General features: G+C 57.3%; 2 protein-coding genes across 2 annotated transcripts; both read left to right on the top strand.

Annotated features, from left to right (window-relative positions):
• The first annotated feature begins 335 nt into the window (after positions 1–335).
• On the top strand, positions 336–18,143 carry FAIM2 (Fas apoptotic inhibitory molecule 2). The gene is made up of 12 exons (XM_030510733.1): positions 336–534; positions 2,010–2,190; positions 4,881–4,984; positions 5,119–5,183; positions 5,827–5,880; positions 9,109–9,159; positions 9,677–9,716; positions 10,260–10,297; positions 11,292–11,379; positions 12,214–12,309; positions 13,938–13,991; positions 15,580–18,143. The coding sequence occupies exons 1-12, from the start codon at positions 520–522 to the stop codon at positions 15,727–15,729; spliced, it is 936 nt and encodes a 311-aa protein (XP_030366593.1). The 5' UTR covers positions 336–519; the 3' UTR covers positions 15,730–18,143.
• A 5,371-nt stretch (positions 18,144–23,514) lies between these two features.
• Positions 23,515–27,928, top strand: LOC115618596 (retinoic acid receptor gamma-A-like). The gene is made up of 3 exons (XM_030510303.2): positions 23,515–23,792; positions 26,312–26,460; positions 27,752–27,928. The coding sequence occupies exons 1-3, from the start codon at positions 23,648–23,650 to the stop codon at positions 27,926–27,928; spliced, it is 471 nt and encodes a 156-aa protein (XP_030366163.1). The 5' UTR covers positions 23,515–23,647.
• Positions 27,929–27,999: the final 71 nt, after the last annotated feature.

Below are 27,999 nucleotides of genomic sequence, written 5' to 3'. Positions count from 1 at the left end.
GCAAAGCCTGGGAAGGGATCCAGGGCTTTGTGCGGTTCCTCTCTGCTGCTCTCATGTTATGGAGTTGGGCTCAGGCCTTTCTTCTGCCCCACGGGAGCCTCCAGCCCCACAGAACAGCCCTTGTCCTGTGCCCAGCTCATGCAGCGGCACAAGGGATGCTGCAGCAAAGCATCCTTCCCATCTCCCTCCCTTTTGCCATCCCAGCCCCGAGTCCAGCATCCCCGGGGCTGCTGCTGTGTCCCTGCATCCTCCCCATCGCTCCCGCTGGCCGCTCGCTCCAGTTTTAGCTGTTTCTATCCCGGCTTCCCCTGTGCTGCCGGCTGGGAATGGTACAGTCCCTCCCTCCGTGGATGTTGCTAGAAGGTGAAGGCATCAGCGCAGGCTGCGGAGGCTGCGGCGGCTGCAGCAGCCCCGAGACATCCCTGGAGAGGGGTGGAAAGGACCCGACGAGGAGGCTCAAGCTCAGCTCCGGCCCTTTCCCAGCTCCTGCTGCTCCGGCAGCATCACTAGTGAGGAGCCATGACCCAGGGGAAGGTAGGTGGGAGCCCAGTGCTGGGTGATGGGTCCTGCTCGCATGTTATTGCATGTTGAGAGGGGGAAAGTGGGTTGGAGGGAGGGGATAAAGGAATAGAACCACTGTGGGGAGAGGAGCTGGGTACCAGTGCCCAGCCCAGTGCCATGGGGAGGTTTCCAGCGGGGGGGCTGTGTTGTTATGGGGCTGGGGGCTGCTTGTCCTGGTGCTGCGTGTGCAGCTCAACTCCTGCTGTTGGACCTGTGGCTGTTCACCCATCCCAATGTCAGGGAGCTCATGGGGTGCTGGTGTTTCCCACCCATGCCCCCCCACAGCCAGCACTTGGCACTTGCCCTCAGCACCTCGTTTCTGGTCCAGGGAGCTCTGATTTTGGGGTTTTCTGATGCTCTGAGCCCAGAGGATGGAGGGGGTTCGTGCATCCAGGCACAGTGCACCGTTGCCATGACAACGATGCTGGAGGCTGCCTGGATGCAGCAGCACCATCCCTCCTGCATTTCCTTGGGTACCTCTGGGGGGTCTTGCATGATACCGGTCACCCTATACCCAAGGGTATGTAATGAAGGATGGGGTGAGGATGGTCCCTATGGGGACCTGGCAGAGGAGGTGGCTCCGTTATCCTGATGCAGCCAGATCTGCTCCTGATGCACATCCCTGTTACCCTGTGCCTGCACACCTTTAGTTTAAACCCTTCTTACAGGGACTGTGCTCCCTGTTGCAGTGCTGGTCAATCTGTCTCCTTCGTTTTGGGCTTCTCCTGGTTCCAGCCCCACATCCCTGTGATCCATGGGGATGCTGACACTGAGGTACCCCCTTTAGCAGCAACGGTGGGAAACATGCTCAGGTCTGACAAAGATCTCGAAGGTTAAATGAGTAATGTTACCAAGGAGAAGCAAGTTCTCAGGTAGCCTGAGGATGCTCTTTGCTTGGGTTACATGGTCTGAGGGATGCCAAGGTCCCTCAGCTGCATCTTCACGTTATGGCGAGCAGCAAGGCTGAGCTTCCGGATGGACAGAGAGGAACGAGCTAGAAGGAGATGTTGGATGGCCAAACCAGAGCAGTCGCTGGGGGCTGTGAGTGGAGATGAAGGAGTTCAGGGGGTTCTACCCAGTAATTAAAGCTCTTTGTGAAGGGGAAATTTAGACAGAAGGAGGCTGAAAAGCGGAGAATTCTCTGGATGTTTTCCAGTGTCGCACGTGAGCTGGAGGCACCAAGAGGACCATGGGCAAGGCTGTATCTGCCTCAGACCTGGGTGCTTGTATTTTCCATCCCCCTTAACATGCCCCATGTTTTCCCCATCTCTTTGCTCAATCACATCCAAGGCTGCTCCTTCCTGGGGATGCAGGGATGGTCTGTTGAGTTGCTGAGGGTCCTTCCAACAGAGGACCCCCAGACCTCCATCCGTGCCCCATTGGGTCCCTATTGTAGGGTGGTTTCTGTGCTGGTTTTATGGCCTAACCCCCCCTTTCCTCCTGTGCAGCTCTCGGTGAACAACAAACCCCCCAGCTCCGAGGGGCAGGGGGAGAAGAAGGACAATGCCTCAGCCCCACCAGCACCTCCGAGCTATGAAGAGGCAACAGCAGGAGAAGGGATGAAGGCGGGTGCTTACCCTCCTCCTCCATCAGTCCCATTGCACCCCAGCTGGGCTTATGTGGACCCCAGTAAGTCTTTGTGTGTCTGTACTCAGGGGTGCAGTGATTCCCCCCATGGGCTTGTAGAGAAGTGGGGATCCAGGGATGCGATGCCTGGGTTGGTCCATGGTAGAGCTCACCCTAGAGCTGTAGCTCTGAGCCATGTAAGTCTATATCTATATGTAAAAGCCATTTCATCCACCGCTTCACCACACTGAGCTGGGACTAAGCTCCAGTTCTCTGCTCTCCTTCCCAGTGCTGAGATGGGAATAATCCCCTCTCCCAGCCTGCTCCCAGGGCTTGGAGCTGGGCTCCTGGCTCTGCAGGCAGCAGCTCCCCCTCTCCACCTCTTGCTCCAACCCGGCTTTGAGAGAAGCTGCTGAGCTGGTAGGATCAGTGTGGTCCATCAGTGATGTCCGGCTGCTCCGAGCTGTGTTCAGAGGCTGAAGCAGCTCCACTCGAGGGCTGAATTGTTCCAGTGTGAGGCCAATTCCTCAGCAAACAAACAACTTTTCTTCCCTGGGTGCTCTCTGCAGCTCCTGCTTGGTCATGACATATGGACAAAGGCCCCGCTGTGCCCTGTGCAGGGGAAGGGTTGTATAGCCCCAGCTGGGATGATGCAGGAGCCATGGCCAGCAAGTCTGCTGGGGTGGCCAAGTGCTTGGTCAGCACAGCTTGGGCTGGAGGGCCTGGGTTTAATGTCCCTTGAGTCCAATCTCTCTGCTCAATCCTCTTCCTCTGCTGTGCTTTGCCTGCCTGTTCCATCCAGTGCAGATGGAGGCGCTTAGGGAAGGGGACAGAGCAAGTGACACACCAATGAGAGACATACACTTGCACACACTGATGGTTTCACAGGCTTCTTATCCCTATTTGCCTTCAGGAGCCAGAAATGGGGATAAAGAACCTTCCAGCTTGCTCCAGCAACCCTCTGGGTCTTCTTTACTGATGGATTAGGATGGGTAAAGCCCAAACAGGTTAAGGATGCTGGGATTTAGGGTAGCCCAGGGACTTGTTTAGGTGATGTGTCACCTCTTGTCCCTTCCCTGACAATTTGGCAGGATTCCCTGATCCCTGCTGGTGTTTTCCTCCGATTCCATGTTCTTCCCCCTTTCCCTGCCCTCAGCCATGCTACAAGCTCCTGTTGCAGGGTCTGGAAGTCTAACAGCTTCTATGGGACTGGAAGCAACTGGGGATAACTGGTGTGTGTTTTGGGATCTCAGGACACGCTGTGTTGCTGCCTTGGCTGTGGCCACGGATGGGAGGTGATGGGTGCCAGGGAGGAGGACACTCTCCATTCCTCTGAGACATTTAGGTGTCTAATATGGTGTTTAGATGCCTCGATGGCTCTGACAAAGGAGGCATTGAGGTGTCCTGGGGATATGGCCCTGGGGTGCTCTCAGCCCTGCGTGGTGATGACAGGTCTCACAGTAATGAAGGGAGGATGCACTGCCTGAGATTCATCTCCACTGGGGCATAGAAGGAGGCACAAGAGACTGATTAAGCACAAGAAGAGCACAAGGGCTTTGTTTCCTGCTGCAGGATGAGGCTTCTGCAATAAGAGCAACCACTAAAACAGAACAAATCCAGGAGCAAAGACCTTGGGTTTGGCTTTCCTGATGCCTGAAGCTTGTATCCTGAGGCTGAGAGGGTCCTTCCTCCTCCTGCCTGAAGGATATGAGCATCACTGAGCTGCAGAGCTTTGGGAAGGAGGGAAGGCATCTGTCAAACAGGGAGGGACGTGAACATAGAGCTGGTGTAATCACCTAAACCTTCTTTCTATAGGAACCCAGATGGGGAGAACGTTGGTAACATGGAAGGGGATGTTTGCACGAGAAGCAAATAGCATGGGGGGATGATGCACTGAGACGATGGTTCAGTATTTGCTTTAGGGTTTCTCGAGCATGAGGTTCGGGAGATGGAAAAGGCCAATTCATATCATTTGAGCAGCTGATCTCTACAGGGAGAAGCTGCTGCTTTGGGTCTCTCTTACAGCCCCTGTCCTGCAGCATCCTCACTGCTGCCTTCATCCATCAGCAGAGGTTTCCCAGTGTTCCTCTCCATCTCCCTTCAGGCTGCAGAGCAAAGTGATGCTCCATGGTCCAGCCTTTCTCCTTGCCCACTTGCAGGGCACCTCCAGCAACAGGAGCTTGTATTGCAGAGCCTTCAGCAGGACAGGGTTGTGTGGGGCAGTGCTTTGGGGTCAGGTAGTCATTGGTGGTGTTTCCCCCTTGTTTGGACTTGCTGTTAACTGGCTCCCTGCGTGGAAATGGGATTCAGGGATGGAGAAGCTGGTTGTCAGGAGCTCCCCTGAGGTGAGGGATGCAGACAGAGTCTGAGCTCTTAGAGGAGGGAGGGAATCCTTGGAATGGGAGCGCCTGAGGTGCTGAGTCACGGCTCCGCTGGGAGATGCTTTAATATTCAGTGAAAGCTGAGCAAGGATCCGACAGGAGCCCTCTCATTGCCATCGGAGATCCGGTGTCACCAGAGGCAGGAGTTAACCCTGTCATCCTCACCGTGCTGGAGTTCACAGTGTGCTTTCCCCTCTGATCTCTGAGATGGTCCTAATAGGATGCAGGGATGGGGAGGGAGCAGGGGGCACCCCAGCAAGGCAACAAGAAAACCTTGGAATGTGGGGCTCCCGAGCACTCCCTGAGGTCAGGTTATTGCAGCCAGGGAGGGAGCTGGGTGCTGGGACCTGACCTGTCTGGCTTCTGCTCCAGGCACGAGCCCGAGCTATGGCAGCAGTGGGTACCCAGGGGACACGGAGATGCTCACCACCTTCAGCTGGGACGACAGGAGCGTGCGCAGGGTCTTCATCAGGAAGGTAAGGGGCTGGAATCTCAGCTTTCCTTGTGGAAGCAGGAGACCAAGAGCCCTTGGAGGGACCCAGCTGCAGTGGTTTGGCTGGCTGGGAAGCAGGGAGTCTGCAGGTCACCCATGGGCTTCCTCTCATTGCAGGTTTATGCCATCCTGATGGTCCAGCTCTTGGTCACTGTTGTTATTGTGGCTTTCTTCACCTTCTGGTAGGTCTCTTATGATGCTTTGTCCTGCGTGTGACCTGCTCCTCATGACCTGTTACCTGGGGGGGTTCTGTAGACACCTGCAGCTTTGCCACATGTGTTTCAATGGGAAACCAATCCTGAGGGAACCCTGAGAGCCCCTTTCCCAATGTCCTGTGTATCCTGGATGCTCTCCCGAGCCAAGAAGCCTAGAATGTGAACTGCTGGGTTCTTCCTTAGGGGAGTTCTCCCAGATCCCAGCTTTACCTGGGATTTGGGATGGGATTACCTCCCATTGCAGGAGCAGATCCCCCTCCGTGGTGTGATGAGCACTTGGGCTGACGTTGCCTGCAGGATAAATAATGAATCACTGTCAGCAGGAGGGTTTCACCTCCTTCATCTCACTCTCAGAGAAGGCAGTGGCCGTTCCCAAGCTCAAGTGTGCAATTGATAACACTGGGGCCACCTTATGACCTGACAGCTTGAGTTTCCTTCCAGATGGGAAGATTCATATGTCTGGGGGGGTTTGTGTGTGGTTTTCCTCCTGTCACATCCCCTGTGCTGCATCACCCCATGTGTGCTCCCAGCTTGAACTCAGCAGCACCCAGTGCAGTGCTTGGCTTTTCTAATGCTTCCTGCTCAGCACCCGTTTCCTCTTGTCTTCCAGCGAGCCAGTCAAGGGGTACATCCAGACCCACTCTGCCTGGTACTGGGCTTCCTAGTGAGTATCTCTGTCTTCTCCTATGGCTACGCATGCTCCAAACAGCTCTGGATGGGGCTGTGGTGATGGGGATGTATCTTGCATGTGAAGAATTGCTCCAATGCGTGTGCAGGGGGAGCTGGGGAAGTTCTTGGATAACTCTGAGGTGAGAAGATGGAAAATCTCACTGGAATGAGTGTGAGACATGGGAGATGCTGCTCCAAATGCTTCCAGAAAGGAAGCTCTACAAAGCAGGCTCAAAGTAAATACAGGAGTGTTTCCTGCAGAGCAAACTGGGGAGCTTGTAGGGAAACAGTGCAGAAACCCAGATGTGAGACCCTGGAGGCTTCATTTTGGGATTACCCCTTTGAAAGCAAGGAGATTGCCTGGTTTTACATCACATGCCTTGATATATATCAGAAGTGAAGAAGGGTGCAGGCAATGAAGTGGTAGATGTGTGTGTGTTTGGAGGCATCAAGGTGTTTCTGGCTATGTTTGAGCAGGGCTGTTGTGCCTGGAACTCATCATGGACCCACTCTCTGTATCCAGAATATAGGATGCTATTCCTTCGTCAAGCTTGGTCCCAGAACTCACCATGGAGGTGCTGCTGGTCTATGTGCAGTTGTGCTGGTTTCCTGGATGCCACTTGTGTTGCTGCTGCTCGTGAAGCATCAGTGATGGGATTGTCTGAACTTGGTTTAATGTGTTCACACCCAAAGCATGAAGCGTGTCCAGAGCCGGAGATGAGACACCACTTATATAACTGAGAAGAAACCCAAAATAACAGCAATGGAAGGGAACTGGCACCAACACGCCTCTTTGGCCTCAAGGGAAGCAGTGTGCTCCTCCTTGGCCACTTGATAGATGGGAGAAGCAGCGTTGCCATGTAGGGAGACACAACTGAGCTCTGCTCAGGTCTGTGCTTCAACCCTGGAGTTCATCTCTTGCAGCTTCCTGGCCAGTAGCATTTACCTCTTCCTATCTTTCAATAGAATCATGGAATCACAGGCTGGGTTGGTTTGGAAAGGACCCTAAAGCTCCTCCAGTTCCAACCCCTGTCACAGGCAGGGACACCTTCCACTAGAGCAGGTTGCTCCAAGCACCATCCAGCCTGGCCTTGAACACTGCCAGGGATGGGGCAGCCACAGCTTCTCCCTTCAACCCATTCCAGTGCCTCAGCACCCTCACAGGGAAGAACTTCCTCCTTATCTCCAACCTGAACTTCCCCTGTTCCAGTTTGAACCCATCACCCCTTGTCCTATCGCTCCAGCCCCTGATGAAGGTCCCTCTCCAGCATCCTTGTAGCCCCCTTCAGACACTGGAAGCTGCTCTGAGGTCTCCACGCAGCTTCTCTTCTCCAGGCTGAACAGCCCCAATGTTCTCAGCCTGGCTCCCTATGGGAGCTGCTCCAGCCCCTGCTCATCCTCGTGGCCTCCTCTGGACTTGCTCCAACAGCTCCATGTCCTTCTTATGTTGGGGACACCAGAACTGCACACAGTGCTGCAAGTAAGGAGCAAACTTGTCTAGGGCCAGGCTCTGTATTGAGGGACTTTTGTCTGTGCCTTCACCTCCCAGTGAGACAACCCTTCCCTCCATCCATATCTCCATGGTGGGTCTGGATCTCCCTCATACACAGAGATCCCAACGCTATAGACATCATCTCTAATACCAAAGTGGGTGCTCTGGGGTGTTCTACTGTTGGGGCGATGGAATCAAGCAAGAGCCGATGTGCCACAGGGGTTGCACTGGAGATGCACAACCACAGGGGCTCTCTTTGCTCCGTATGTGCTTTCTTTCCATCTCCTCAGCCGTGCCCACTCCCGCTTTCCTGGTTTCCCGGTGGGAGAGCAGCGCTCAGCTTTATCTCTGCTGCATTTATCATGGCCCGTGGGGTTTGCCGTCACGTTCCTGTGTGAGACCTGAGTGAGTGGCTATCGAGCAGCCATCGGCATGCCCGGAACCTACTTCCCCCTCCAGGCACTGGGTGAAAACAGGTTCCCACCGTGCCATAACGCAGCAGCCTGTGGAAAAACACCGGGAGCAGAGAGAGCATCCCTCACCTGCTGCAGTGCTCGGCTGTGCTGGGCTGTGTGGGAGAAATAACCCCCTGTGTTAGGCTGGGGTCTGTGAGCTGAAAGAGTCTGGAATGGGTTGGGATGAAGGGATCTTAAAGCTCCTCCAGCTCCAACCCCCTGCCATGGGCAGGGACACCTTCCACTAGAGCAGGTTGCTCCAAGCCCCTGTGTCCAACCTGGCCTTGGACTCTGCCAGGGATGGGGCAGCCACAGCTTCTCCGTTCAACCCATTTCAGTGTCCCACCACCTTGACAAGCAAGAACTTCCTTATCTCCAACCTGAACTTCCCCTGTTTCAGTTTGAACCCATCACCCCTTGTCCTATTGCTCCAGTCCCTGATGAAGGTCCCTCTCCAGCATCCTTGTAGCCCCCTTCAGACACTGGAAGCTGCTCTGAGGTCTCCACGCAGCTTCTCTTCTCCAGGCTGAACAGCCCCGATGTTCTCAGCCTGGCTCTATACGCAAGGTGCTCCAGCCCCTGGTCATCCTTGTGGCCTCCTCTGGACTTGCTCCAACAGCTCCATGTCCTTCCTATGCTGAGGACACCACAACTGCACACAGTGCTGCAAGTGGGGTCTCACCAGAGCAGAGGGGCAGGATCCCCTCCCTGACCTGCTGCTCATGCTCTGAGGGTGCAGCCCAGCACACGGGGGGGTTCTGTGCTCAAGCGCACACTGGCTTTAGTGGATCCTTCTGTTTTTGAGCTCTGGTGCAGTAACATGGAACCAGTTCCCTCTAACACAGCCCTTCCATCCAGCCTTAGCAAGTCGCTTTCACCAGCCCCATGAATCTTGGCTCAAGTCCTGCTGAAATCCAGCCTTGATGCCACCGAGCCAGGAAGTGCCTGGAAATGGAGCAAAATCTCTCCATCTCCACTGATGACGTGTCAGCAGCAAACACTTCAGGTGCTCCACCTACCTTGGACCTGAATGCCTTAAACCCATTCAGGGGTGTTTGTGCTGGTCCCACCTTGAGACTGGCATATGCAATGATGCAGAAGCAGCTTCAGTGACAGGTAGTAACTGCTTTGATTCCCATCCAATGTCTGACAAGGTGTTTGCATTTCAAACAGTGCAGCAGAGCCCTGACACTTCTCGTCTGGAGGCTCCTCTCCTGCATCAACACTCCACGCTTGGGTTTTCCTCCCTAAACTCCTCTTTTCCTCCTCTTTGCAGTGCCGTTTTCTTTGTGACCTACTTGATCCTCGCTTGCTGCTCTGGGCCCAGGTAAAACCTTTTCCCTTTGGCTTTCACACAGCCCTACAAAACAAAGGATGATTTTGCCTTTTGTTTCAAGCATCCCCAGCAACATCAGAGATGCAGGGTCATGCTGACCCAGTCCCACTGCAGGGACTGAGGTGGGAGCTGTATTTCCAGGCCTGATGCAGTTGTGGGTTGCAGCAGCACAGCATGAAAAGCTGAACCCAGATTGCAGCTGGAAGGGAAGGTTGCAGCAAAATGCATTGCTGTGGAGCCCTGAATGCTCGTTGAATCCTCTGAATCCTACTGCAGAGGATGGTCTTTGCTCTCCATGGAGCAGGACACTTATCACAGGGACATCCCTTATCACAGGGACGACCCTTGTCACAGGGATGTGGTGGTGTCTTGGTCTAGGAGCACCCCAGACCCACTCTGATCCCCACCAGGATGACTGTCCCCTCGCACCACCCCTGCCACAGCCCCTTATGTGGCACCTCTTATGTTGTGCTACCCCTGCTCCTCTGACCAGTTCCTTCCCTTGCAGGAGGTATTTCCCATGGAATCTCATCCTGTTGAGCATCTTTGTAAGTAGTATATGTGGACCAATTCTGCCCTCCCCTTGCCCCCAGCCTGGCTCCAAGCAGGAAAGACAATCCATGTGGATTCCTGCAGAAAGCAGGGATTTCATCCTCTCCTTGCCCTGCACTTGGGCTGAGGAGCTGTGATTGAACTGGGATGTCCAGCTGGTCAGTGGTGGGAAGCAGGGTAGGGTGCTGGTGTCCTGTACAAGAGGGGTAGAATCATAGAATCGTTGGAATTGGGTTCCAATTCCAACCCATTGGGTTCCAATGGGTTGGAAAAGACCTTGAAGATGATCAGGTCCAAGCTTTACCCCAGGGTAGAGGGATGGAGATGGTGGGGGTGCTTTCAGGGTGTTGGCCTGCCCCCATCCTAACCTGCCCCATGGAGATGAATCACTGGAGGATTAGAAACTATGTGAAAACTGCTTCTCTTGAGCATGTGTGAGGCTTTGCTGCCCTTATCTCCATACCTGGAATGTCTCCTCTGTTGCGTGTCTCTCCCTGGGCCATGAATGCAGAAGTAACGTGGTTCTTTTCCCCTCCCAGACACTCTCTATGGCCTATCTCACCGGGATGCTCTCCAGGTAGGTTGAGCACGGGTCTCTGGATGCTTCTGGTGCTGTGCCTTGCAGAAAAGCCTTCCCTATGTGTGAAATAGATGGGCTGCTGATGCCTGGAGCTGTTCCAGAGCCTGAGCTTCCAACTGAAAATGCTTAAAGCCAAGACCTGTGGTGGCATCATCCCCTCCCCTGTCACAGCTGAGGCACACATAGCTCTGGCTATGCTAAACCCTGCAGGAGAGCACTGGAGAGCCAGGGACAAGGCAGTCCCTGCATGGATGGGCTCTAGGGCAGCACCATCCCCTGTGGTCTCCCCTTTCCCACGCAGGCACATGGGGCTGGAGTGGGACACGGAGGCTTTTTCCAGCACATTCAGAGTTTCTGTACTCTTGTTCCCTTGTGCCTGTGTTGTCTCTGTTACAATCCACTCCCAGGCTCAGCTCTGGCTCACGTGGGGCCCTGGTGATGCAGCAGATGAGCCAGTGGGTGGTGATGGATCCGTGCTGGGACAAAGAGAGCAGCAGCTTCAGCATCACACCAAAGGGGAGAGTGGGACTGGCTTTTCCTAGGGCTTAGCACCCAAACCAGTGCTCACGCACTCAAACCAACTCCAACAGCCTCCCTCTGTTCAAATCCCCCCTTCCTGCAGCTTCCCAAGCTCCAAACCCCCATTCCAAGCACATCCGTAGCGTAACGGTGCTTGCAGCTTTCCCATTGTGCTGCAATGACATTTGTCATTCTATTTTCATTCCCTCCCCGTTTGAATCCTCCCCCTTCTCCATCTGTCCATGCACAGGGAGATGTTTATAGCACATCCCCATCTCTGCTGCTCCTGAGCTCCAGACGTGCCTCCTGCCCACCCTCCTTAATTAAAGAAGGAGGAAAACCCTTTCCCTCTTCCCTTTATACGTTAAAGGGGGAATTGATAACTTCAGTGCCATTTGTGCCCCTGGGACTCACTTTTTTGCTAAGCTGCTGTTCTAACCCCTCTTTCCACATGTCCCTGTTGATTTGGCAGTTACTACAACACCAAGTCAGTCCTCCTGTGCCTGGGAATCACTGCCCTGGTGTGTCTGTCTGTCGTGATCTTCAGCTTCCAGACCAAGGTGAGACTCTGCTGCTCAGTCCCTTGGGAAGCAGCAGCTCACACAGGGCTGGGGGTGAGGTGGATGCAGGAGCAACCTGAAGGATGCTGGCGTGGAAAGTGAAGGCTATGGAGTATGGGGGGTGAGAGATGTGTCAGGGTGTAGATGGGGTGGGAATGAGGGTACATGGGCAAGCTGGTTTGGGGGGTAAGCTGGTTTGGGGGGCTACAGAAGGGCACTGGCACAAATGTGTATGATGGGCTTCTGGGGTTGAGGTATGTGATGAGTACTGAGTCCTTGCCTGTGGCAGTAAAAGGGGTATGGCAAGCATTTGGTTCTGTGTGCCATAGAATCACAGCAAGGACTGGGTTGGAAAGGACCTCAAGCTCACCCAGTTCCAACCCCCTGCCACGGGCAGGGACACCTTCCACTAGAGCAGGTTGCTCCAAGCCCCTGTGTCCAACCTGGCCTTGAACACTGCCAGGGATGGGGCAGCCACAGCTTCTCTGGGCTCCCTGTGCCAGCGCCTCAGCACCCTCACAGGGAACAACTTCTGCCTTATCTCCAACATGAACTTCCCCTGTTTCAGTTTGAACCCATCACCCCTTGTCCTATTGCTCCAGGCCCTGATGAAGGTCCCTCTCCAGCATCCTTGTAGCCCCCTTCAGACCCTGGAAGCTGCTCTGAGATCTCCATGCAGCTTCTCTTCTCCAGGCTGGTGTTGGGCTGTAGGACCTGAGGTGTGGGTGAAGCAGGAGGGTTTTGCTGCTGGTGGCCCTGGGGGGGCGTTTGGGTCCCCTCACTTCCCCGTTTCAGTGCTCTGCACCTCTAACGCGCTGCTCTTCACCTCCACAGTTTGACTTCACCTCTTACCAGGGGGTGCTCTTCGTGATGCTCATGGTCCTCTTCTTCGGTGGCATTATCCTGGCTGTGATACTGCCCTACCAATATGTGAGTAATGAGCTGTGCCGCTCCATCCTCACCCAGTGCCACCATCCTGATGCAAGGCTGGAGCTGAGCTGCCTAAGGCAGGGCCTGGATGGATAGGGGGATCCCAATGCAGAAGGAACAGGCAAGAGCAGGCGGTTGTTGCACAGTCGGATGTCAGGTTGTGGGACAGCACTAGGCTGGGGCTTCTGTTCTGGAGCTGTGTAGTGACCCCACGGCACATCCCATCCCAGTGCCTCAGTTTCCCCTCCAGTAACACCAGTGTAGTGAGCACATTAAAGCGTTATCCTGCCCCATGGAGGGCTCTTGCTCCACCTTCAGGGCAGGACAAGTGCCATGGGGTGTCTGTCTATCTGTCCAGACCTGGCTGTGTTCACGCCACACCAGCTTCTGAGGCTTACAGATAAGCACCTCCGAGGGTGATGGCAGGTCCTGGTGAAGGGTGACCACCCTAATGCTCTTGTATGGGTCCATCCCCTTCCTTTGGCCCCACTGGCCACTGCTGCCATTAGCTGTGCTTGTGACCCCACTGCATTGCATTGGAGCTGGTTGTGGCCACACCTGATAGAGGATTTGCCATGACAGGACGGGGTGTCTGGTCTCCATCCAAGAGTATCCCATTGTGTGAGCTGTCATCCAGAGCCTGGGAGATGGTGATGAAAGAGGGAAGGTGTGTGGGGCTGTGCAGCCACCATCAATCACCCCCAGACGGAGGCACCCAGCTTCGATCACAACAGCCTTTAAGTCACCTCCAAATCCTTTCACATCTCACTTGGCTTTTCTGGGCACCTGAGTCACGCTTTAAGGACCAGACCTGCAGAGACTCTCCCTGGTGCTTGCCCTGCAGTCTCTCTGCTGATGATGGACAAACACACTTGGGTTTCCAAGCTGGAGAGCTTGGGATCTGGTTGTCTTGGCTGGAGATGCATCTCTCCCCCTGTGCAAACGTGCTGGTGAAGCAGCTCCCAGTGCCAAGCCACTGCCATTAAGCTGTTGAGACAACTGCTCTTTATCTTGCAGCGTGTCAAGATAAGCATAGCTCGGGGCAGGCTTGTAATGAGCTTGTCTCTCTGAGGAGCAGGGTGCGAGCTGGGGTTGAATCAGCTCCATGTGGGCACCTCCTCCTGCAGCTCCTCCATCAGCGCTGCTGTGCCACAGCAGAGGCTTTGCTCTGCATCCCAGTGACTTCCCTGCTGGGACTCCAGCACTTGGACACGTTGAAGCGTTGTGGTTGTAGTTAAAGCTGGGTCTGGCTCTTGCAAGTGTTTGGTGTTGCTTCCGATGAGATCAGCCTTGTCTGGGTAACAAACACCTCGTAGGGTTGCTGCAAAATGTGTTTCCATCAGGATAGTGCCAAGAGTTTTCCATAGGGACACGTGGTGAAGGAGGCTGTTCAGAAACCCAAATGGACACAAGGGCCATAGTGAGAGGGGAAACTGAGGCACAGCTACGTGTTCTTTGCCATGGGAAGATCCACCATAGGAACTGTGCAAGTGGTGCGAGTCCATCCCAGGCTATTAGAGCCCTTTCCCTCCCTTGTATCCTCCCTGTTAGAACTCAGCCCTCTCCTGTGGCACGTCCTCATGGAGCAGTTCTCCCCAGGCACTGACTGATGGATTCCTTGCCTTTAGGTCCCTTGGCTCCACGCGATCTACGCTCTGCTCGGTGCCATTATCTTCACTATGGTAAGTGGGTGCTGCTCCTGGGAATGTGCTGGCAGGGAAAGCAGCGGGATGGAGCCTGGAAGGGGAAGGAGAAAAGTGAAGTGATGGGATTGCAGAGCTCAGGAGTAATTGCAGTGACCTCAGCCTCGTCCCGAGGTGTTGGTGTACGTGACAGCGCTGGTGCAAGCCTGGTGTCATTGGCAAGCCCATGCTCTATGCGCAATACAAGGTGTGAACAGCAGAAAACAGTAGGTCCAGGGCAAAAAGGCATCTGTGGAGTGGGAAAAGCCAGGACTAAGCTGCAGCAGAGCAGTGGGAGCCGGGATGCAGGGGTCGTAGGGAGCAAAGTCACATCAGATCTGGTGGAGCGGGAGCGAGCCAAGGATTGGGGATGAGTTGGACCAGCAGGAAGCCAGCAGGAGGCTGTGGTTTGGGATTAAGGTTCATTGCAGGCAGGGAAAGCCCTGAAGCCAGGCAGCTCCTTCAAGGAATGTTGAATGGGCTCCATTGCTCCTCATTGCTCCCTGTTGGTCCCTCCTGCGAGTGTCTTCCCGGAGCAAGTCCCGGCAGTGCCGTGCTTGCACCCAGCGATGGGAGTTGTCTGGGAAGATGCTCGGTGTTACCTCGAGGTGGGGGGTGTCAGGAGGAGGCTGCCTTGGGCTTCAAGGCGGTGCCCACTGGGCACGTGGTGAATAAGAGCAGTTGAGCAATTGCATTTATTAGCTATAAATGTGATTTCAAGGGAGCTCGGCTGTTTCTGCTGTGATTCACGGCTCAGGACTGCTCCATAAAGTACAAGTGGGCTCAACATCATCTAATTACCCCATAAACTTCAGTCAGAACCTGACAATGAACCTTCAGCCCAGCCCGATGGTGTCTGGGGAGATCAGTTGTGATTTATGGCTGGGGAGGGCAAAGGTGCCACTTGACCCCAGGCCATGGCGAAGGTGCCAACCCTGGAGAGCTCTGTCAAGGTGTTTGCTGCAGCGTGAAGGTGAGACGGGAGAAGACTTTGGGCTTGAAGTGATGCAACAAGGTGCAGGCTTTGATCCCATGTTTGATCCCGTGTTCCCAAGGGACAGCGGGTTCCCACTGTGCTGGTTTCAATGTGCCAAGCACTCAGTGGTGGTTGTACCCCAGGAAGGTGTTAAATCCCCTCTGGGTCTGGCTCCTGCGGCGCTGCAGACCCTGGGATGTGGTTTTCCTTCTCTTATTGTCCTGGTAGTGCTATGTTGGGTCCAGGCCACCTTACTATGTAGCAGCTTCTCAAGTGGGGAAGTTGGGAATAACAAGTCGTAGGAACAGGGAGAGCAATTCCAGAGCTGTTCCTGGGACACATTTGGGATGGATGAAGCATGAAGGGAAAGGCCTGGAGTGATAGTTGGGCCCAAGGTTCGAGTGTTAAGAAGTGAAGGAAGGGGAAAGTTGTGGCTTGTTCAGTGCCTTGTTCTGAGCCTTTAAATTGCAACCACAGCCCATAAAAGGTGGCTGCGTTTTTCTCCTGGGTGCAGTGAAGCAACTGGGAGAAGTCCTGTCATTAGAGCTCCTTTCGCCTCCCCGTGCCAAACCTCCATGTAACTGCACTGCCTTTCCTCCCCTCTCCTCCCAGTTCCTGGCATTCGATACCCAGATGCTGATGGGGAACCGCCGGTACTCGCTCAGCCCTGAGGAATACATCTTCGGAGCCCTCAACATCTACCTGGACATCATCTACATCTTCTCCTTCTTCCTCCAGTTCTTTGGCTCCAGCCAGGAGTGAGTGCAGCAAAGCAGCAGCTCTGCTGCCAAAATGCAAGTGTTTGAAAGAGATTTCAAGCAGAGGTTTAAACCCAACCAAACCAAACCAAATCCACCCTTTCTGGCCCGTGGCTCCATCCACCCAGCTGAGCAAAGCCCCCGGGATCCCCGTGCAGCTTGTACATATGCTGTTAGGTCTTTGTGAGCCAGAAAGCAAAGCAGGGCTTAAGTGTTCTGTGTCTTCTGCTCCCTCCATCCTCCTGAGCTCAAAACCAGACCAGAGGCATGAGACCATGATCTTCTCCATAGAGGCTGCTGGAGTCGCCTGTCTGAGTCCTGCACCTCTTGGGCTGCAGAACAGCTCTGCAAAGGGAATAGAACATTAAGGAGTAGGGAATTTTGCTAGGAAAGCCAGCTGAACGAAGGGGAAAGGCTAGGGAAATGCTTTCTCTCCTGCATTCATTGGGAGAGATAGATTCCTGACAGTGCCTGCTTTTAGGAATGCAGAGCATGGGATCACCCGTGGATGTCCCAGCAAACAGTCCTCCAGGCACAACGGAACCTGCTGTTCGGGATGTGCAGCCTCTCTGGGGACATCCCTAATATCCCCAAAGAAGGAATTCTTGTGTGTCCTTTGCTGTGGGGCTGGGAATGTTCTTTCCTTCCTTCCCAGGGTGGGATAACAGGACCACTGATGTGGATTTGCCTCCCACCCAAAGGGACACGGTTGTAAGTTCTCCCGGAAGAACCTGGGAGAGGCATGATCCCATGGGAGGATTATTGGCAGAGATGGAAGAGGCTGCAAATCCTGATGTGGGGAATGAGAGGCCACATCCCGACACCCACCATGCGGATCTGACCCTTCCCAAACCACCTTGGTTGTGTGAGATCAGTGGGTTTAAGTGGTTATGATCCCCAGGCCGAGGCCAGGCTGAATTCCTGCTGCTCCAAACCAAACCCACTGTTGCCTCTTCCTCCTGCTCTGGCCCTTTCCCAGATCTTCTCTCCCGGACAGGGATGTCAGTGAGGGCACTGGTGGTAACTTTCCACCTTGCCCTTGCTCACATTCCCCTCTTTGGGGGCTTAGCTGGCTAATGTCTAACCCTGGAGATAAGAAGCCTTTTGCTCTCATTCGAGACGCGATCCCTCCTGCTGATAGGAGCCGTATCTCCCATCGCCCCGGGAATGGCAAGTGCGTCACGGAGCTGCCTCCAGCGTGTTGGGGACGGGCTGAGCCCCAACGCTCCATCCCGCACGTTTCCCTGCCCCGGCTTTCCCCCTTCACATGTTGTATCCTGCGGCCACACGTGCTTTGGGCACAGGAAAGTTACTGCACAGAAGGGAAACGGCTTCACCCCCACGGCTGTGCTCATATAGGAGCACAAGTGACACCTTCCCCTTTAGCTTCCTCCCCAAAGCAACAAGGAACTCAAATCCCAAACAGTTTTAGGGATAAAGGAGGCTCTTTTGCAATGCATTGCACTGATTTTGCATTGCATTACATTGATATTGTGTTGCATTGATTTTGCATTGCTTTGCACTGATTTTGCATTGCATTGCCCTGATTTTGCATTGCATTGGTGCGTTGGTTTCATGACACACTGATTTCTGCAGAGAAAGACACAGATTGAATTGCTGAGCAGGCAGAACTGGGAGAGGGACAGCATGGGAAGCACCTAAAAGTTGATGGAATAGGAGTTTAAAGTGGGAATTTTCTGGCTCAGACCCACGCAGGCACCTCTGGAATCGCAGATTGTGGCCGCCTTGTGCTCACAGCAAAAGGCCTTTGGGTGTTTCTGCTTTCCAGCTTTCGAGGAGGGAGAATGGAGCAATGTGATGAGTTCTGCCTATGACATAGTCTCAGACCTCCTCCTCTGGAGGACAACCCAGCCCCATCTTTGTGCTGGGACCCCTCACCCTGGCCCTGGGGAGGAGAACACGGAGCTGATCTCTGGATCTCTGGCTCTTTCCTTCTGGTGTGGAGGGACTTTGCTGCTGCTTCGTCCTGGCTTTGTGCTCCGGTGTGGGAAAAGCTTGCATGGAACCTGCTCCATCTCAGGCCACTCCAATGGGGATGGCTCCTGCCCCTCCATGCATGTGTCCTGCGCCCTCTTCTCTTGCCTCCATCCAAGCCACATCCTCCGAAAGCCCTTGGGCTGAGCAGTGAGTAACGTGCTCAGGGAGGTGGAAGTCCTCATGAGGATGAGTAACACAGGATTAGGGGTGGGATGTAGCTTATGGGCATGTTCCTCCGGGGTTCATTGCCCATCCGCGCAGGGGAGTTGCAAGGCTGCTTCTCTTCCTCCTGTGGATGTCCTTTACCTGCGCTCCGCATCCTCTCGGCTCTGTGTCCCCTGCTCCTTGTGTCCGGTGAGCTCCTTGTAAATAGGGTTTTGTATTTTCTTGGGACATTGCTAATAAACTGGTGCAAAACTGGTGGTGTGAGGTTTCCTTGGAAGGAAGGGCTCAGATGATGCTTCATCCCCTTAACAGTGAGAACACAACCGAGAGCCTGGTGTTATGTGGCATGGCCCAAAGTTCCAATGGAGAACATTAAAGGAGACCCCTTTGAACCATTAAACCATTAGAGACCAGGCTGCCCCTTCCCTGCTTATGGCCAAGGAACAATCCTACACGAAGCAATCGGATGCCCACGGCTCTAGCACAGGCATTGTGCACAAGAAGTAGAATCGTGGACTCAACCAGGGTGGAACAGACCTTTAAGATCATGAAGTCCAACCATTCCCTGCCAAGGCCACCACTAACCCATGGCACTGAGGACCTTGCCTACACGGTGTGTGAACACTTGCAGGGCCGGTGACTCCAGCCCTGCCCTGGGCAGCCTGTTCCAATGCCTGAGCACCCTCTGGGGAAGGAATTGTTCCTCAGCTCCATCTAAACCTCCCCTGGTGCAGCTTGAGGCCGTTTCCTCTTGTCCCATCCCTTGGGAGCAGAGACCAGCCCCCTCCCGGCTCCATCCTCCTGTCAGGCAGTTGCAGAGAGCGATAAGGTCCCCCCTGAGCCTTCTCTTCTCCAGACTAAACCCCCCAGGTCCCTCAGCCGTTCCTCATCACACTTGTGCTCCAGACCCTGCACCAGCTCCGGTGCCCTTCTCTGGCCCCGCTCCAGCCCCTCAATGTCTCTCTTGCAGTGAGGGGCCCAGAACTGACCCAGGATCCGAGGTGCAGCCTCACCAGTGCCCAGCACAGGGGGACAGTCACTGCCCTGGCCCTGCTGCCGCACTGGTGCTGAGCCAGGCCAGGATGCTGGTGGCTTCTTGGCTGCCTGGGCACAAGCTGCTCATGTTCAGCTCCATCAATCCAAGTCCTTTTCCACGTGCAGTTTCCAGCCCCTCTTCCCCAACCCTGGAGCGTTCCATGGGGTTGTTGTGTCCCAAGTGCAGGACTCAGCACTTTGCCTTGTTGAACCTCATCCCATTGGCACAACCCATGTATTGGAGACCTGAGGGCCAAAGGGCTCCTTGGGTGAGGATCTTGTTCTCTCTTAGACTGGGTTTAAGTGGCCACAGGGTGAAAACACAAGGAAGTGAAGGTAAGCCATTGGGGTGAGCAAGGCATGGGCTCAGAGGGCGCATTGCAGAGCTCTGGAGAGCAACCTGATGTACTACTGGTGTAGAGCGATGTACTACTGAGGTACTACTAATGTGTTGATGGAGAGTGATGTATTACTGATGTACTGATGATGTACTGATGTAGAGTAGTGTGCTACTGATGTACTACTGATGTACTGATGTAGAGTGATGTGCTACTGATGTACTACTGATGTACCGACATAGAGTGATGTACTACTGGTATACTACTGATGTACAGATGTAGAATGATGTACTACTGATTTGGGAGCCATAAGTACAAACAGACTGACCCAGAGACCTCAAAAAAAGGGAATTCTGGAGAAGGAGGATGGTTTTATTCAGTTTTTCCCATCTTTCTGCCTTTCCCCCTGTCCCTTTCCTTGCTTGAGGCATTTCGAAGGGTGGACTCTTGCTGCCAACGGTGCGGGGGATCCCTGTGGATCCCTGCGGATTCCTTCTTGCTTCTCCCACGGCAAGACCAAGCTGCAGAAGGGCCCCATTCAGGCAGGAGCCGCTCACCTGCATTCCTGAGCTCCTGGCGCCCTCTGCCCCTCATCCTGTGGATACAGAACAGCAGGAATCCAGGTTCCGTGTCCCAAAACCCTTCCCTATCCCAACTCCTTCCTTTAACGAGGAGCTTCTGGTTTCCTCTACTGTAACACCTCCTGCCTACGGGGGCCTGGGCAATCCCGTGTTTAAATGCAGCTTAAACAACATTTATATCTTATCTTTATCCACATCCAGATCTCTAACAACTATATACAAGTTCTATAGAAGATTTTACAAACAGGGAATACCAGGTTGCCCCCATTGGCTCTTCCATGGCCCTGCTGCCACCGTGCCATGGGCAGGGGGACCCCAAGATCCCAAGGGCAAGGTGCTGCATGTGCTTGGATGTGGTTAGTTCAGCCTGGAGAAGAGAAAGCTCCTTAAGGGGAGCCCTTAGAGCAGCTCCAGTGCCTAAAGGGGCTACAGGGTGTCTGTGGGGTGTCTATGGGTCAGTGGTACCTATAGGACGCTCCATGGGGTGTCTGTGGGGCGTCTATGGGTCAGTGGTACCCATAGAACCCTCCATGGGGGGTCTTTGGGTTCCGAGCGTTGGGTCCCGGGTCCATCCGCCCTCCGCAGCGCTCCGGACCCTTCGGAACCGCTCGGCAACACTCGTGTCCGCTCGGCAGTGTTCGTTTCCGCTCGGCACCGCTAGGCAGCGCCCGAGAGCAGTCGGCAGGGCTCGGCAAGGTTCGGCGGGGCTCGGGTCCGCTCCTCTGGGCTCGGCTGGGCTCGACAAGACTCGGCTGAGCTCGGCAGAGCTCGGCTGAACTCGGCGAGGCTCGGGTCTGTTCCGCTGGGCTCGGCTGGGCTCGGCAGAACTCGGGGGCGCTCGAATGGGTTCGGCAGTTTTCGGTTAGGCTCGTTGGGGCTCGGCAGGACTCGGCTGTGCTCGGCAGGACTCGGCTGGACTCGGCAGGACTCGGTTCGGCAGAACTCGGCGAAACTCGGCAGGATTCGCCTAGGTTCGACAGTACTCGGCTGATCTCGGAAGGACTCGGCTGAGCTCGACAGGATCCCCCCTTGTATAACTCCCCCGTACCAATATTCCCCCTTGTGACCCCCCCATGCAAATAACCCGCTTCTGGCCCCGTGCAAATACCCCCTTGTGCCCCCCTGGGTGCAAATACCCCTCCTTGTACTCTCCCCAATGCAAATACCTCCTTTGTGCCCCCCCCGTGCAAACAGCCCCTTTATACCCCCTTAGTGCAAATGCCCCGCTCTTGTGCCCCCCCCAAGTGCAAATACCCCTCTCGTTCCGCCCCCCCAGTGCAAATACCCGGGGTTTGGGGAATCCAGCCCTGCCCGTGCCTCAGTTTCCCCACGTCGGGGGGGGGTGTACCCCCATACTCACCGCAGCTGCAGGGCGGTCCCCCCTCACTTGATGCTCAGCCGGAGGCGGGAGGAGGTGGGGCAGCATCGGGGGCAGCAGGGCAGAGGGTGACAGGGAGGGGGGCAGCAGGGGAGGGGGTGACAAGGTGCGGGGCAGCAGGGCGGGAGCTGACACTGGGGGCAGGCGGGGGGGGTGTGACAGGGCGGGGGGTGACACTGGGGGCAGGTTTGGGGGGGGTGGCACAGGGGGTGGTGACAGGGCGGGGGGCAGCAGCAGGGGGGGTGGCACGGGAGGGGGCAGCAGAGCGGGCAGCAGGGGGGAGGACACGGGGGGGGGCAGCAGGAGGCAGGGGGGAGGCAGCAGCAGGGAGGGGGGGGCCTCCCGCAGCGGTGGGGCCGGGGGCCCGGCCAGCCCAGCCCCATGGCGGCACCACCCCCCCCCCCGGGTGCCCCCCCCCCCGCGGGGGATTAACGGACCAAAGCCGCTGAGCTGGGGGGGGGGGGGGGGGCAGCGCACGTGGCAGCACCCATGGGTGGCGGGGTCATGGGGGGACACGGAGGACATCGGGGACAAGGGGGGGGGGAACAAGGAGGGGATAGCACTGGGGGGTCAGAGGGCTTTGGGGGGGGGGCTTTGGGGTGCCTCAGGGGTTGTGTGTACATGTGTGTGCCTGTATAGGTCACAATGCGCGTAGCACACGTGTGTCTCGGCCGGCTGCGTGTGCGTGCAGGGGTGACACGTGTGGCACCCGCAGCGGATCAGTGGGGACTGGCACGTGTGTGTGTGTAAGTGTGTCACCCTGGACACGCCACGGTCACGCATGGGCTCCATCCCAGCCCCTGGTTGGTGGTGTGTCTGAGCCATGTCCATGCCATGTCCTTGCTGTGTCCATGCCATGTCTATGTCATGCCTGTGCTATGTACATGCCATGTCCATGCCATGTCTGAGCCATGTCCATTGCACGTCCACTCCATTACTGTTCCATGACTGTTCCATGTCCATTCCATGTCTGTTCCATGTCCGTTCCATGTCTATTCTGTGTCCATTCCATGTCCATTCCATGTTTGTTCCACTTCCATTCTGTGTCCATTCCATGTCTGTTCCATGTCCATTCCATGTCCATCTCGTGTCTGTTCTGTGCCCATTCCATGTCCCTTCCATGTCTGTTCTGTGTCCATTATGTGTCTGCTCCATGTCTGTTCCGTGTCCATCCCGTACCTCTTCCATGCCAGTGCCAGCATCATCCTGCATGTGACACCGTGTAACGTCATGTGTGTAATGCCGTGCAAGGCCGTGCAACACCATGTAGTGCCGTGCAAGGCCATGGGGAGCCGTGCAAAGGAGGCCCCTCCCGGTGCAGGGCTCCCCCCGGGGGTGGGAGGGGCAGGAATGCAGCCGGGCGGGTGCTGCTGGCACGGGCCTCACACACTGCACACGCCTGCACATGCCTGTGCACGCCTGCGCACATGGGGACACACCATGGGGCGCGGTAGGGCTGGGCACACGCATGTGCGATCACACACATGCAGCCATGCATGTAATACTGTGCATGTGTGACATTGTCCATGGGTGACACTGTGACTCTGTCTATGTGTGACCACTGTGTGTGACACTATGCATGTGTGACATTGTCCATGTGTGACACTGTCCATGTGTGACACTGTCTGTGTATGACACTGTTCATGTATGACACTGTCTGTGTGTGACAGTATGCGTGTGTGACACTGTGCTTGTGTGATGCTGTCTGTGTATGGCACTGTTCATGTATGACACTGTCCGTGTGTGACACTATGTGTGTGTGACACTGTCCATATGTGGCACTGTCCATGTGTGACACTGTCCGTGTGTGACACTGTCTGTGTGTGACACTATGCATGTATGACAGTGCTTGCGTGACACTGTGTATGACACTGTTCATGTATGACACTGTCCCTTTGTGACACTATGTGTTTGTGATACTGTCTGTGTGTGACACTGTTCGTGTATGACACTGTCCGTGTGTGACACTGTCTATGTATAACACTGTCCATGTGTGACAGTGTGTGTGACACTATGCATGTGTGACACTGTCCATGTGTGACACTGTCCATGTGTGACGCAGCGTGTGTGACCCTATGCGTGACACCATGTGTGTGTGTGTGACACGACACTTCAGTGCGTGTGACACGGTGTGACACGGGGTGTGTGTGACACTGTCTGACACGACGTGACACCACCGAGTGTGACACCGCGTGTGCCCGCCAGGCCCCGCCCCTCCACAAGCCCCGCCCCCAAGCCCCAAGCCCCGCCCCTCACCACAAGCCCCGCCCACCCTCCGCCCCGCCCCTGTGCCCGCCCCGTGCCGGTCGCTGGGCCGGGGCCGGGGCCGCACCCGCGGGGTCCGGGTTCGGGGCCGGGGCCGGCTCCGTGTCCGCGGTCGCTGCCGGTGCCGTTGTTCCCGGGGCCGGTGGCTCGGTGCCCGCCGCCATGTTCGACTGCCTGGAGGCGCTGGCGGGGCCGCGGCGGCTGCACGACGTGACGAACCGCGGGGCCTGCGCGCTGCGCAAGGCGGGGTACGGGCCGCGCTGCGGGGCCCTGCCGCCCTTCGCCTGGCCACCGCCCGCCCGCCGCGGTACGGGGGGGTCCGGGGGGGGTGCGGGGGGGGGCGTGTGCAACACGCGCGTGTGACGCGGGGGGGGGGGGGGGAAGCGATGGGGGGGGTTTGGGGGTGATGGGGGGGGTCCCATACCCGGGGTCACCCCTGTTTTGGGGAGACCCCCCTGCTCACACACGCACCCAGACACCGCGTTTGGGGGGACCCCGGTGTTGCGGGGGGATCCACACCCTCATTGGGGGGGGGGCAACCGTGGGGGAGTTGGTTTGGAGGAGGGGGGGAGCCCATTTAGAGGCACCCCCAATTTGGGGGGGGTGGACCCAAATTTGGGAGCTGCACCCATTCGGGGGGGGCAGATGTGGAGGTGGACACCCCATGGGGGGGGGGGGCCCACACACACCCCCCGCAGCCGCCTCGCCCCCCCTTTTGGGTACAAATAGATTGGGGGGTCAGGACCCCCCCAAATTCCCCCTCGTCCCGTCCGTCCCCCCCCCACGAGGGAGCGGCTCCCCCCACCCCACCCCGTCCCGTCCCGTCCCCCCCTCCCAGCGCCCCGGCCCGACTGGTTCCAGTGCGGGGCTGCCGCACCCGCCCAGCGCTGCCAATGTGGCATTTAACCCCTGCGGGGCCGCCCCAAAACCGGCCCGTCCCCCCCCGGGGGGGCCCAGGGAGGTGCTGGGGTGTCCCCCCCCTTCATCCGGGCATTGGGGGGGGGGGCACAGCCGCTGGTTAGGGGGGGGATTCCCCTTAACTCCCCCCAAATTAGGCACCGGGAGGGCTGGGGGGGGAGCAGTGATTTGAGGCCAAAACTAAGGGAGGGGTTTGGGGGGGTCCCCGTAGCGTTGTTTGTCCCCCCCACCATGGGTTGCCCCCTCCCCGGGTGGGTTTGGGGCGCTGTTATTGGCTGAGTGCCTGATTTGGGGTCAAACCCCCCCAAATCCGACCTTGGCCTTGAGGGGAAACTGAGGCACGGAGGGGGGGGTTAACTTCACTGTCCCCCCCCCCTTTAACTCCCTTAAACCACCCCCCCCAGGACCCTGTATGGGGCACCAACAGCACCCGGTGTGGGGTGTGGGGGGGGTCACCACCCCCTCCCCAACTTGGGGTTCACCCCAGATGGTTCCCAAAGCTGGGGGGGGGGGGGGGCACCCCCACTGTGTCGTTGTGTGTGTCCCCCCCCCCCGTTGCACAAGAGTCGTGCAAGGCGCGTGTGCGAGGGGGTGTCATGGGGTGTGGTGCGTGGTTGTGGTTCCATTGCCGGGGGGGGGAAGTGGGGGGGGCAGGAATAAAGGGGGAGCTGTTGATTTTGGGGGGGGGCCCTGGTATGTGTGTGTGTGCCCACGTGTGTGCAAGGCACGGGGTGCCCGCCATGGTGTGTGTTTCGCATGTGTCATGTATGTGTTTGCGTGTGTGTGTCCCGTCCCATCGTCGTCCCCCCCCCCCCCCCCCCCCCGCAGGCGTGTTCTGGAGCGCGCGGGCGGGCGGGGGCCGGAATTTCCTCAATTTCAGCAATTTTGGCTTTTTTTGTTGGGTTTCATAGAAAAACACTGACGAGAAACCCCGCCCCCCCCTCTTAACCCCCCCCCCCCCTTGCGGGCTGTGGGGCGGGGGGGGCCGCGCTGTGTGTGTCCCCCCCCTCCACAATGGGGACATTATGTCACCCCCCCAACCATGGGAGGGGATTTGGGGGGTACGAAAACTGAGTTTGGGGGGGTCCAAAGACCCCAAGTGCCCCAAAATCTGGTGTGTGGGAGGTCCTGGTCCCCCCAGATTCCTCTAAACTTGGGTTTGGGGGGGTCCCAGCACCCCAAATCCCAGGTTTGGGGGGTTCCAGCCCCCTAAATCCCCCCAAAACCTGGTTTGGGAGGGCCCCAGTACACCAAATCCTGCCAAAAACTGGGGTTGGGGGGATCCTAGACCCCAGATCCCCAAAACTTGGGGTTTGGGGTGGTTCCAGCCCTCCAAATACCCCAAAACTTGGGTTTGGGGGGTTCCCAGCACCCCAAATCCCACAAAACTGGGTTTTGAGGGGGTCCCAGCACACCAAATCCCCCCAAAAACTGGGTTTGGGGAGTCCAAGCCCCTCCAAAACCCCCCAAAAACTGGGGTTGGTGGATCCCGGCCTCCCAAATCCCCCAAAACCTGAGTTTGGGGGTGTCCCAGGCCCCCCCAATTCCCACAATACCTGGTTTTGGGGGGGTCCCAGCCCCCTCAAATCCTCTATAACCTGTCTTGGGGGCCCTTGGGAAGGAATGGGGGGCAAAGGGGTGCTGGACTGCGCCCCCCCCTACTTTACCCCATCATTGTCCCCCTCTATCCCTGTCGTGTCCTCCCCCCCCCAGGATGGATGCAGCTCCTTGGGTACCCCCATATACCCCCCCATGGGTGACCCCCTCCATCCCCCCCCATCGTGCCTCAGTTTCCCCTCTCCCTGACAGCATCTCCCACTCTCGGGGCACAGGGGTTTAACACCGGTTTGGGGGGCGCTGGGGGGGGGTCTCAGTGTGCTCCTGACCCCCCCATGTGCCCCCCCCCAGCTGTGGAGACACCGAGCCGCAGTGGGGAGGAGATGGTGCCCAGCTCGCCCTCGCCGCCCCCCCCGCCCCGCGTCTACAAGCCCTGCTTCGTCTGCAGCGACAAGTCCTCGGGGTACCACTACGGCGTCAGCTCCTGCGAGGGCTGCAAGGTATGGGGGGGCATGGGGGCCGTGGGGGGAGTGGGGACCCCCCCAGGGCACATGGGGGCAGTGGGGAACCTCTAGGACCCTGTGGGGGGAGTGGGGATGCGATGGGGGAGTGAGGAACCGCCCCCCCCAGGATGCATGGGGGGAGTGGGGACCCCCCCAGGGCACATGGGGGCAGTGGGGAACCTCTAGGACCCTGTGGAGGGAGTGGGGATGCGATGGGGGAGTGAGGAACCGCCCCCCCCAGGATGCATGGGGGGAGTGGGGACCCCCCCAGGGCACATGGGGGCAGTGGGGAACCTCTAGGACCCTGTGGAGGGAGTGGGGATGCGATGGGGGAGTGAGGAACCGCCCCCCCCAGGATGCATGGGGGGAGTGGGGAGCCCCCTCGGGACCTCATGGGGGGAGTGGGGATCACCCAGTGCTGGGGAACCCCCCCAGGACCCATGGTGGGAGTGGAGAGCCCCCCCGGGACCTCATGGGGGGAGTGGGCATCACCCAGTGCTGGGGAACCCCCCCAGGACCCATGGTGGAAGTGGGGAGCCCCCCCGGGACCCCATGGGGGGAGTGGGGATCACCCAGTGCTGGAGAACCCCCCCAGGACCCATGGTGGGAGTGGGGAGCCCCCCCGGGACCCAATGGGGGGAGTGGGGAACACCCAGTGCTGGGGAACCCCCCCAGGACCCATGGTGGGAGTGGGGAGCCCCCCCCGGGACCCAATGGTGGGAGTGGGGAACACTCCTGGGTGCTGAGACCCCATAAAGGGAATGGGGAGCCCCCGGCACTGAGGAATCCCCCCCAGACCCCATGGGGGGAGTGGAGACCTTATGGGGTGGAGTGGGGAATCCCCAGGACCCATGGTGGGATTGGGGAACCCCCAGGGTGCTGGGGATCCCATGGGGAGAGTGGGGACCCCCCCATGTGCTGGGGAGCTCCTGGGGGAGTGGGGGAGCCCCAGGGTGCTGGCGACCCTATGGGGGCACTGGGGACCCCTTGGAGAGACTTGGGGGCACTGGGGCGTAGGAAGCCTGGTCAGTGGGCACTGGGTAACCCCCTGGGGATGTTGGGGACCCCCCAGGGGGGACTGGGCACCCCCAAAGCACTGGGAACCCCCCAGTAATATGGGGAAGCAGCCCATGGACGCTGTGGAGCGCATGGACACTGTGGAGCCTTGCTGGGTGTGTTGGGGAGCTCTAACTGGGGATCCCAGTTGGGGGGGGGGAACTTGGGGCTCCCCAAGAGGTACCTCCAGGTCCCCCCTTTACTCCCCCCCCACCGTGTCCCCCCCCCCCAGGGCTTCTTCCGCCGCAGCATCCAGAAGAACATGGTGTACACGTGCCACCGGGACAAGAACTGCCAGATCAACAAGGTGACGCGCAACCGGTGCCAGTTCTGCCGCCTCCAGAAGTGCTTCGAGGTCGGCATGTCCAAGGAAGGTGCGCCCCGGGGCCTGGGGGGGGGCCTGGGTTAGGGGGGGGGGCACCCCGATATGTCTCGTGTCCCCCCCACCCCATCCCAGGTATCAATATTCAATGTCTGTCC

This window comes from Strigops habroptila, chromosome 23 (genome assembly GCF_004027225.2).
Source record: "Strigops habroptila isolate Jane chromosome 23, bStrHab1.2.pri, whole genome shotgun sequence".
Classification (NCBI taxonomy): domain Eukaryota; kingdom Metazoa; phylum Chordata; class Aves; order Psittaciformes; family Psittacidae; genus Strigops; species Strigops habroptila.
This window is presented reverse-complemented; position numbering and strand designations above follow the sequence as displayed.